Source organism: Hyposmocoma kahamanoa, unplaced genomic scaffold, assembly GCF_003589595.1.
Source record: "Hyposmocoma kahamanoa isolate Upper Pololo Valley unplaced genomic scaffold, ASM358959v1 92, whole genome shotgun sequence".
Taxonomy (NCBI): domain Eukaryota; kingdom Metazoa; phylum Arthropoda; class Insecta; order Lepidoptera; family Cosmopterigidae; genus Hyposmocoma; species Hyposmocoma kahamanoa.
Window position 1 is genome coordinate 10640667 of NW_020654748.1, and position 12207 is coordinate 10652873.

General features: G+C 36.7%; 1 protein-coding gene across 1 annotated transcript; it reads left to right on the plus strand.

The window, feature by feature from the left end:
- The first annotated feature begins 1857 nt into the window (after positions 1-1857).
- On the plus strand, positions 1858-8727 carry LOC113236688 (odorant receptor 23a-like). The gene is made up of 9 exons (XM_026472848.1): positions 1858-2052; positions 2407-2536; positions 2843-3047; positions 3282-3423; positions 5253-5392; positions 6770-6869; positions 7928-8032; positions 8259-8414; positions 8680-8727. Exons 1-9 carry the CDS (start codon positions 1858-1860, stop codon positions 8725-8727), a joined length of 1221 nt encoding a protein of 406 aa, XP_026328633.1.
- Positions 8728-12207: the final 3480 nt, after the last annotated feature.

Sequence of the window (12207 nt, forward strand, 5' to 3'; positions counted from 1 at the left end):
ATAACGATCGATAAAATCGAGCAAATCTGTGGGCACATTTAATGTCGATCAGGTGCCTACAGACATGCTCGATTTTGTGGATCGGTACTGTCGATCGATGTGATGTTTTGAGACAGAAGTTTTGCCGTATCTTTACTTGTAAAGCTGCAATAATATTAATTCGACGCACTAAATTACCAAAGAAACTATGTAAGTAAAAAAATCTGATTCCCACGATTTTGCCTCGGAGGCCCTTGGCGCTGACCGTGTTAAATTATAATTATTCTTTTTGTTTTTATCATAAAACAAAATATAATAATAATAAAAACAAAATTTTTAAATTAAAATGATTAAGTGTTGTTTTAGTCGTAATTATATTGTCTTTTACGGAACTTTTACCTTTTGGCACAAACTAGAGCAAGAACTGCCTGTTTGAGTTTGTCTAGGTCACTCAAAGTAAATTAAAAAACTAGGTAGTTTTTACTCCCTAGGGATTAAATGTGAAAAAAAAATGCACTTTACTCCCTTTGCGTATGGACGCTTTTGACGTTCTTGTTGACGTTTAAAAAATGTCAATTACAAAACCGGAACTAAATAAGGTATAGAAAACCAACTTATGGGGGTTATATATCTCGTTTCGCTGATTCCAGATATGTTAATAACTCAATTTCGCTAATAATGTCGATTACGTCAGTTATGATAACGAGGGCAGAAATCCCCAAGTTTTAAGGATGTCTCCTGTTGACGCTTTTTTCTTGTTCGTAGAAAACCAGTATAAATCTAATCCAACTTAAAAGCCGTTATTCTGTTAAATAAATTTATGGAACAAATTTTATTGAGCCTATATTTCATTGATTGCTAGTGTTAGACCGAGGTGCTTATTAGCAAACGACATAATTATCGCTTTGACGGTAGTATACATGCGACATACAGCATAATTATAACTCAATTAAAATAATTGGTCCTTTGCGAAATTAACACCACACAACTTTTCTGTTACTGGATTTATTGAATACAAGGTGTAGGATTTTTTTGTATGTCGTTTAGTCATAATTTAAGGAAACAATATTTGCCTGCTCTGGGCGTTGTTGGTTAGTTTTTACCAGTAATAAGTATGACTTATGTCGCACATGAAATCAAAAACTATCGTAACTGAAAAATGGTGGTATTGCGAAGACACGATTTAAAAATTAAAAAAAAAATACTGAATTAATCTTTTGCGAATAATAGGACTTTTTTATTTGTACATAATATTTAGCTATCCTCTTATGAAGAAGAATATATATTTATTGGTTTGATTCGTAATTTTTGAAATTTCAAATCATGTTTTCTCAATTCCACCATTTTTGAGTTACGATAGTATTTGATTTCACTTGTGATATAAGTTCCTTCGACTCGACGACTGCTCGAATGTAATACATATTACGCAAAAAGTCCGTTTGTTGATATAATCACAAAAGTAAACAATGCTTTTTTCGAATTTAAGAGCCGTGTTTTTTCTCTCAATCAAACCCTTATTATTATTATTATTGTTCTTTGAAGATTAATACACTTTAATATTTTAATTTTCCTTTACACTTTTGCATTAGTTAATACAAAACATATTATTGGATTAGGCATATTAATTTTGTCAATTGCAAACAATCTGTATTAATTTTTAACATAAACTTGACGCTAATAACGTGATGTTTTTTGTTTGTTAGAGATACTTGACAGCCATATTTTGTTTGTCTAAATAAATTGAATTTATTCTGTATCGGTTACACGCAAGTTCTTAAATCACGCTGTATGTATAAGAATTATAAGTAAGAATAATAAATATGTGTTTTGGACTTATAAGTCGCCATGTTAAACAAATCACCACAATATTTCCTCAAAATGCCTGAGAAGATTAATTACTCCGCATACATGGCGATAAAGCCCCATTTTGATATGTTGGCGAGATTGGGGTACTGTAAAGTTATAAAGAAGGATTTGTCTCCTCTCAAAAGGAGGCTTCACAAATGCTATAGAATTGTAGTCTGGTTATTTGTCTTTGTTTACAATTTGCAGCACATCCTTCGCATTGTTCAGGTAAGAAAAGATATTTTAAATATTTCAAAACAAGTAAAACACAACTGTTACATTATTACCGCAATTCCCTCCCATCGTTGTCCTTGGTGGGATATCTGGAATACGCTGTGCTGAAGACATTAAGCAAATTAGACAGGAAAAAAAATATTAATATGATTTTAATTCCTATTTTATCATAACTTTAAACTTTACCTTTAACTACTAAACTTAATTAACTTGCTTTGGTTACTTTATAGGCAGTGGGACTTTCGGAAATAATTATTCCGGAAATAGGTCAGGGTGGATTTGTGCAATAATTTCTGTTAACATTTAAAAAGTCCGTTCTGGAAATTAATGGTTACTTTTTTGCCTCAGATGCGTCATAGCACCGAACAAGTGGTAAACACATTATTCATCCTACTGACGACTCTTAACACCTTAGCGAAGCACTTAACTTTCAACATAAAAAGTCAGCGCGTTGACAATATCATCGACGTGATAAATGGTTATTACACGTTTTTGTCACATTTACTTTAAAATCCATTAAAATACTTAGGGTCGTATTCTAGAACTGTACTCAATGCTCAAGTCAGGATTGCACTGGAAACACAAGCACTGGAAATACGACTCTAACAGCAGGGACTTGAGTATGCTTTTCAGTGTTCACTGCAATACTCAAGTCCTGACTTGAGCATTGAGTAGAGTTCTGGAATACGACCCTTAGACTCATGATGGGCGCCATATTAAGAAAATAACGCCCAACGTAGGATTTGTCGTTAACGTTTATTTTATGAACAACCTCAATTCACAGGACCTCTTTTTGCTCCAACCGAGATTTATCACGTGGAGAAGATGAAAGAAAATGCTTTAACTATGTTTAGGATACTGAAACTGTATCTCTCTGGAGTTGTGGTCTGTGCATTGTTGTGGGTAATATTTCCAGTTGTAAACAGGGCTATGGGTGAAGAAGTGCACTTTACTGGTTACATACCTTTTGATACTAGCCAATCACCTACGTAAGTTCCTTTAGATTACATTTACTTCTTACGGATAAGATTAACAGATAAGATTTTAAGTTACGTAACATGTACGAACATTTTTATTTTTGTCTCAATTTAGAGTACCCATATAACGCTAACTTTTTGTGTGCAGCTGTTGCCGGATTAGAGTCAGATCGGAATTTGAAAGAAAGAACATTAAATAAGTAGGAATTGACCCGACAGCTTTATTATTTTTTAAATTCTTTTTAGATTTGAACTCTGTGTTGCTTACATGAACGCAGTAGTTGGTTTCCAAGGACTGGGAAATGTAACTATGGACTGTACAATAGTAGCTTGTTACGCACAAGCAATGGTACAATTTCAGATATTGAAATATAATCTTGAGCTTAGAATAATAACGCATAGAATGATAGTTTCATATCAAACGAACTGTCACAAGTGAGGCAAAAACCAAATTCATGTGGGCGTAAGCAACTTGTAACTACGCTCGTCGGCACGCACACAAATATACAAATAATGATGCCATGGAATAACATTTCCCTCAAAAGTGGGGAAATTGTATCTTGCTTAACTCATCATTAAGTTAAAGGTGCCTACAGATTTGCCCGACATTGTCGATCAGGTGCCTACAGATGTGCTCGGTTTTGTCGATGAAAAACGAATATAGCACTTATTTCTACATCCAAGATGGCGGACACGAGTTTTGAAATAAATGCAATATGGGTATCATTTTCGAGGTACTTGGGGATGCTCATGACGAATATGGCACTCATTTCTACATCCAAGATGGCGGGCACGATTTTTCAAAAAAATGCAATATGGGTATCATTTTCGAGGTACTTGGGGGTGCTCATTACGAATATGGCACTCATTTCTAAATCCAAGATGGCGGGCACGATTTTTTCAAAAAAATGCAATATGGGTATCATTTTCGAGGTATTTGGGGATGCTCATTACGAATATGGCACTCATTTCTAAATCCAAGATGGCGGACACGAGTTTTCACATAAATGCAATATGGGTATCATTTTCGAGGTACTTGGGGGTGCTCATTACGAATGTGGCACTCATTTCTAAATCCAAGATGGCGGGCACGATTTTTTCAAAAAAATGCTATGTGGGTATCATTTTCGAGGTATTTGGGGATGCTCAATGTGAATATGGCACTATTTGTAAATCCAAGATGGCGGGCACGATTTTTCAAATAATGGCAAGTTGGGTATCGTTTTCGAGGTATTTGGGGGTGCTCATTACGAATATTGCTTTTGTTTGAACTGTCGTGTTTGCCATCTTGGATTTAGAAATGAGTGCCATATTTGTATTGAACATTCCCAAACATCTCGAAAACGATACCCAACTTGCCATTATTCGAAAAATCGCGCCCGCATCTTGGATTTAGAAATAAGTGCCATATTCGAAACCTAAAACCGAAAATGCCATAAGCAAACATTAAAGAAAATAACTGTTAAAATAGATTAAAAAATCGCTTAAGAATGCTCCCCTTTTAAGAAAATAAAATATTTTAATATAAAATATTTCGCTTGAGTTACGAAAAGAAAGACATATAATAAGCTATCAAAGTTGTACTGGTGGTGCCAACACTATAGTAGAAACAAATATATAAGTACTGTAAATTTGTTGCAATATGTGCTCCAATTCAAATAAAATTAAAATAAATAATTATTCAATAAAGCATGAACGCAGAGCCGTTAAAAGTATTATAAAATAATTAAGTGTCCCAATCACTTACAGGAGTTAACGAAAACATTTAATGTTTATTAAAGTAAATATTAGTTCAAGATGCGCAAATAAGTCTAAATTACAGGCACCACTAAAATTTACGTAATATAATTATTTTGATACAGAATAGCAAAATGGGGAGAAAAAAAATTCGTTACTTTGCAACACTTTCGTATCTTGTTGCCGCGAAATTATTTTTCTGTTTTAGTGAATATTTACATAAAAATATTAGTTGAAACGCATTACTTACTTGTGGAATGCGATGTTAGTGTCTATTTTATGTTTGTCTGTTGTATTTTTACACCCATTTACCGCACATTTCGTCATTTTTAGCAAAAAATTTTGGAGCTGTTCGCGGTGCAATATGACCTTGAGCACTAACAGCCCGCGCGCTCCTGGGACGCGTTTGGAACCCTCTAACTTGCCTCACTTAGCGTGTGCGGGCTAGGTTTCTATGCGTTATTATTCTAAGATCTTGAGCATTTAATTAAACCAAGTGATATTGAAGACAGCGCCTTGAACGGAAAAAGATTACTGTTTATAGATGAAAATATTGCTGTAAGGGAAAACATTAAAAGGCGTTTAATTCGTAACGTCTTGCATCAGCAGAAAATTAATTGGTACTCCCACTTTATTTTCACTTAGTAACTTTTTTTCGCTGCGCTTGCACTGTTACTATCACTATAGTGATGCGAAAGTACCACTATTCGCTAATAAATGTGGCATGCGCAAACCTTTCATTGATCAGAAAAGAGAGCACGGAGTAGGTACTCGTATGTAGTAGTATACTTACGTATTGACGTAATAGCGTGCAGCGAGTCTTCCCTTGTGATAGCACATCGTTAGCGAGAAGTCAAGCGAGGATGACTTTATGATGATTTGTAACCTATTCTTATTACAATCTACTTTGGTCGGGTTACTCGGACTCTAATTTATAAAATTGGCTATTTCCTTTAATTTGCTTGGTATTTAAGTTGGTAGGTTATTACAGTAGTTTTCGCTTTGAAAAAATTTAGCTAAGATAATAGGTTCTATTTACATTGACTCGGAATACTATGAAACGAAAGCTTCAATTTCGCCTCGTTGCGTTAGAAAGCGCGCGAATTAGCAAGAATGCCCAAGAATTTTCGTGACTGCGCTGCGTCTCCTAAGCGCCATTTTGTATGCGCGAGATTGCGAAATGGGCGAGTCCGGGTGGCCTCAGCACAAGACTTATTTTTATTTATGAATTATTATTCACATTCATGAATTAATTTGTTTAGGAAACATAGATGGCGGGACTTGAAACATAGGCACGTTGTTAACGCTTACGCTTAAATTGAAAAGCGTGCTTATGTGTTTATTTTAGAAAGCAATCTTTTTTAGTGCTTTTCGTTTAAATGCCCACCACTACTCACGAGCGAGCATGGGCGTGCTCGGGCGGCCCTCTTTCCACGGCGGCGGCGCGTTTTCAAGAAACGCGCGGTCACGGGCAGTGGAAAGCCGCCATGAGGCTGTAGTAGACTGTTATAGGTTTTCGGTTGTTTAGTAGAACTTTTACATGTCGAGGATTATTAGTAGAATTGCACATTATTTTTATTTCGCTTACTTGTGAAGCAGAAGATTTTTGAAGAGAAAAAGATGAAGAACAGAAAAGGGAAACGAAACTTTTTGGCCAATATGAAACATTTTGCAAAGATTTATGTATGTACGTACCTGTATCGTAGATGCTTGACGTTATTTTTTTATTTGATTCTGATATAATAATATATATATCGAGAATATTCCGGAAGATAAAGCGCGACCTGTTTTTCGTATCTAGTTTGTACGTTACTCAATGCTATGCACAATTTCGTTAAAAAAATTAGCTTTTAACCCTAACTAACTCACAGCAATGTAAATTGCGCCTTACTCTTACTACTAAAATTTGGGGTGAATTTCTGGAAACTTACCAGGTGATTATTCCGTTATGTGGAGATAAGATCCTTTTCATATTTAACAATTATATTTGTTTTCAGGTTTGTCAAAGAAATCGAGTATATATTTGTCCAGGCCATGTTGTTTCAGTTTTTTGTAGTGTCGTGGGTTATTTGTATGACAGTATACAAAATCGTTGGCGTAAGTAGTTTATTTTACCTAATTACTGAGACTAGTTTAAGGGTATTTTGTTCTAGTAGGTACGCTTCAGCATTACATACTAATTACATGACTAATTGCCCACCGGTACGATTCGTTGCAAAAATGCCTTAATATAATGTGTTTACATCCAAAAACACTGACCATATCTGACGAAGAACGGGTAACCGATCGGGACAATCCCTACTCAAGAACTCGTTTCCACTCACACAAGTGGAAACGAGTGACCTTACAATATGGTAAGTTCAAAATTTGGTAACCTGCTCTCAAAGGGATGGAGTGACGATCTGCGTTAGGCGCTGGCAGCAGATGGGTGCGACAAGCTGAGGACCGGGCGAAGCGGCGCCCATTGCGAGAGGCATACATCCAACACTGAAAACTGACTGTGATAGGATGATAATCCAAAAGCATAAATTAGAATGTGATAATTTTGATTGTTTTGTAATCTGAGATTTTGAAGTGTTTTTGAGATTTCGGATATCATATGCAAAATGGCGCTTTGACATCGAGTTGCCGACACCAGCCCCGTTAAATCATACTATGTTTTGTAACTTAACGGAATAATGGAATCCTTTGATGAAACTTCGGTATTTGAACGTCTGTACAAAACAACTGATTTTCAATTCTACTATAAATAAAAAAGAATTTACGTTACGTAAAGTAAAGTATCCAAAAATAGGCGGTTCTGCCTATTTAAAAAGTTTATAATTGTGTAATAATTAATTCAGAATCACATTTTGCCGGATAACTAATTAACTAATACAAATTTTGTAACATTCGTAGTTTTTTCAAGAAAAAACGTTTTAATCGAAGAGTCTAAATGTTTGGATTTATTAAAAAGAAATGTTTATGAAAGTCATTGCGGGACACATGGTTGTGAGTGAGCATTTTCTAAAGTTACTAGATGCTAAAGCGTGCAAACATGCCTCATGTATGTGTACATATTTTAATAAAATCACAAAAACAACAACGAGTACATATGTATATATGTAATTAAAATATTTGCTTTTGTTGTTATTAATGATTTTTCTTTTTTACAGCTCAGTTTGCTTTCAGCCGAATTCGTCTCTATGGCCATGTATTTATGTTGTATGTTAGCTCAGTTTTTCATTTATTGCTACTACGGAACTCAAGTGATGTATCAGGTATTACAGTTGTCAGTGGCGAAATTATTTGTCTTGAATTACCATTGAATTACCTATAAAATTATATTCTATTTTTCACTTTTTAAGTCTTTGAATGCCGTATTACTTACTTTTAATACACTTTAAGCTTTTAATAATAAAATAATGGTCTCTATTAAGCAAAATATCCTCTACAATATTTAAAATAAGCCTTAGTGTCTACAATCATTGTTGTTGTTGTTTTCAGAGTGAGTTCCTCAATCAGTCGATTTATTGCAGCAGTTGGTTATCCCTATCACCAAAGTTCCGAAAGCATATCCTAGTTATGATGGAGAACTGTAAGCAGCCTGTGATACCGCGCACTGCTTATATTCTCCCGATATCTTTGCAGTCTTACATAGCGGTAATGTCAAAACCAGGTCTCAAAAATCGTATTTGAATTATGAATTGTGTTTAAAAGTTGAATTCCATTTCCAATTGCCGTAAACGCGGAACTTATTTTGGACGTATGTTCTCAATTCCAATCATAATCATAAATAGCAACAATAATAATCATAATATTATGACGGAATACAAAAATATTTAGTTAAATATTTCTTCTAAATAAGTGAAGTTGAAGTTAGTACCTAATAATATAAACGTATAAAATTATAATATTCTGTTTTCAGGTATTGCGAGCGTCTTATACGCTTTTCACGTTTCTCGACCGCAAATAGATGAAAATCGCTGCGTTCGTTTCTACAAAGTTTCACAGTAATAAAATAATCATTCGAATAGTTTGCACACAATAAAATTATTCTCAAGGTATTGTCGGTTTTCCTGAGGGGCTTCGTCTGTGTAACAGTGATATGTGTAACGATACTGCGCACAGGAGAAAAATTGATAATTTGTACAGTACAATTATAAGTGTAATGAGTGAGGCGGCTGAAAGATGTTCTAGTAATAAGGCGGTTAGAGGTAAGCGTAATGTTGTTGGTTGGAATAAGCACGTGAAGCACTTACATGGAGAGGCCCGGCTGAGTTTCCAGAATTGGGTCATGCATGGCAAACCTTCCCGCGGCCCCGTTTATGAGCACATGTGTGCAACTAAAAAGACATTCAAAGCTCGACTTAAATGGTGCCAAGGGAATCAGGAACAGACCAAGATGGACATAATTGCATCACATCACAATAATAAGAATTTCCGCCAATTCTGGAAAGAGACTAACAAGCTCAGTCCTCGGTCGGGTCTTCCTGTGAATGTGAACGGGGTAGCCGAACCCAATAAAATCGCGGACTTGTTTATGGAACATTTTAAAGTTGAGCCTCCGGTGCGACCGTCGGCGGTGGAGGTGCTCGATGCTGGTGGCCGTCGTGTCATTACACCGATCGTGGACATAACGGTGACAGATGTCGCAGCTGTTATTAAAGGTATGTCGAGGTAAGTCCCCGGGACACGACGGTCTGAGTATTGAGTATTTCTAGCACGCGGGAGCCCATTTGCCGAGGGCAGGCAGTTTTGTATGAGTATGAGACATACGTATTTGTCTGCAAATCTTATGCGTACAGTGGTGGTTCCACTTGTGAAAAATAAAACGGGGGATGTGTCTGATATACGTAACTATAGGCCAATATCGTTAGCCACCATAACAGCTAAAATACTGGACTGCTTGCTTGATCGCATTTTAACGAAACACCTAGACTTGAATGACGCACAGTTCGGGTTCAGGCCCGGACTATCCACAGAGAGCGCAGTATTATGCCTCAAGCATACAGTTCAGTATTACACAAAAAGAAGGACACCCGTATATGCGTGTTTCCTCGACCTCTCAATGGCTTTCGACCGTGTCTCATATGACGTGCTATGGCAGAAGTTGCGCTGTGAGACGGATCTCCCGGATGAAGTCACTGGGTTGTTCCGCTACTGGTACGAAAATCAGACTAACAGTGTTAGATGGGCGGGAGTGCATTCAAAAGATTACAGGTTGAAATGTGGGGTGAGACAAGGGGGGGTTACATCGCCGAAGCTTTTCAAGCTGTATATTAATGCATTGATCGTGGAACTCAGCAGCGCCAAAGTGGGTTGCTCTATTGACGGTACTTTCATTAACAATATCAGTTACGCAGATGATATGGTGCTGTTGACTCCTGCGATCAGTGCACTTGGCAAGCTGCTTAGGATATGTGAGACGTATGCGGAAGCCCATGGACTCAGGTATAACACGAAAAAGACCGAGCTCCTAGTTTTTAAGCCGAAGGCAGGTTCTGTTGGAACTGTGCCGCCGGTGTTTCTCTATGGTAGTGAGATAAGTCGTGTCTCTCAATTTAAGTACCTGGGTCACTGGGTAACCGATAACTTGCATGACAGTGCCGACATGGAGAGGGAGAGAAGGGCCCTGTCTGTTAGATGTAATATGCTCGCCCGCAGGTTTGCTCGTTGCACCAAAGATGTAAAGATTTCATTATTTAAAGCATATTGCCAAAACTTTTACACAAGCAGCCTGTGGGTGAAGTATACGCAGAGAACCCTGAATACATTAAGGGTACAATATAACAACGCTTTTAGGATGCTGATGGGGCTGCCGCGACACTGTAGTGCATCCGGCATGTTCACGTAGGCGCACACAGATGGCTTTCATGCCATTATGCGCAAGAAGACTGCCTCACTTATGATGCGTGTACGCGGCAGCGCTAATAGCATCCTAACCATTGTTGCCAATACGCTGGACTGCCCCTACCAACTACATTGGGTGCAACTACACGTGCGTAGGGTAGTGGTCTAGTCTCACTTCTCACTAAAATTAAGTAATTTTGTATTGTACTAACCATAGCACGTAAGTAAAATTTACTGTATTACTAACATTATTATGGATCATGGTCCGAAATAAATAATTCTATTCTATTCTATTCTATTGTTTGATCTTTATTTATACGACTGTTCACAAAATTTTAAGTTGATGAAAAATTTCAAATTTCTGTTTTTCTTTTATTGAATATGGGGTGTAATTTAAAAATTATGTGTTTTTCTTTTATGACGTCAACCGACAACCGTAATTATTGTGTCACTGCAGCAACGGTGGTGGTGTCGTGTTATAAGTTATAACTCATAGTACGATACCAAGAGCTCTACTTTGACGTTAACTTATAGATACTACGACAGCACCGTCGAATAATAATATATAAACAATAATGAATGGAATAATGTTGAACATGTTCCATCCGTACAGCCTACTCCGTCAAAATCTAGTGTCGGTTATAGGTATCGAGAATTTTAACGTGGTAGAGTTTGTCTCGTAGATTACCTTCGACGGCATTGGTGATTAGTGTGGAATGATTGATGAAATAACGCCGTATTGTTGACCACATAGAGATTCAGCCTGAATTGAAGATTGGATGACGAGCAGTTTTCACCATTTTGCATTATCGTCTTAAAGTCATTAAGATTGCTTCTTGATGGATATCCCATTTTCTCACAAAAAAAAAACGAATACTACCTACTTTTAAAATTTTGGTTCAGTTATTTATCCGCCTAAAACCCAGCAAACTACTAAAAAGCGCTTAACGCCCAGTATCAAAATGTACTCGACATGCTTCAGACCCAAGCAAGCAGGTATGCCCATTTTTGTATGAAAAACGGAACCGGGTATTCTACTAGATACACCGCACTGAAGTAAATATGAATGCGATATTTTGGTTATAATGTAAATAAATACACTGGGCGTTTACGTGATCATATGAATATTGTTATGAATCACTTCATATGTACACATTTTAATGTACGAGTATACGGGGCCTTAGGAGGTATTTAAGCAACTGCCTTAGTGGCCGAACGGTTACCATGCCGGACTGCCACGCAGAGGTCCCAGGTTCAATTCCCGGGTTGGGAGAAATATTTGTATGGCCTACATTTACTTCTCTCGTGAGTTTGGGTGTAATTTGTGGTTGTGTATGTGTGTGTCCATGACACCCGCGACACAGGGTTTCCCTAGTGCCGGGCTATGTTGAATGTGTGCGTTATTATTATTATTTAAATGATATTTAAATGAACGTCGATGTGAAGAAATAATTAAAAAATGTATTTAACTTTATAATCAATTAAAGCACTTTCGGAAGTCTTATGTATATTATACCTACATTCGCTACCAGTCCTGGAACTGTTCTAAGGTCAGTCGTAAAATTGACCACACTGCTGAATTATTGCCACTATTTATTACAAT

What these genes read in the sequence shown, in the direction of transcription:
- LOC113236688 (XM_026472848.1), top strand. Translation starts at nt 1,858, where the DNA reads ATGCCTGAGAAGATTAATTACTCCGCATACATGGCGATAAAGCCCCAT. An exon ending in ACATCCTTCGCATTGTTCAG is followed by an intron (nt 2,053 to 2,406) that starts GTAAGAAAAGAT and finishes TTTTTGCCTCAG; the next exon opens with ATGCGTCATAGCACCGAACA. An exon ending in GATACTAGCCAATCACCTAC is followed by an intron (nt 3,048 to 3,281) that starts GTAAGTTCCTTT and finishes AATTCTTTTTAG; the next exon opens with ATTTGAACTCTGTGTTGCTT.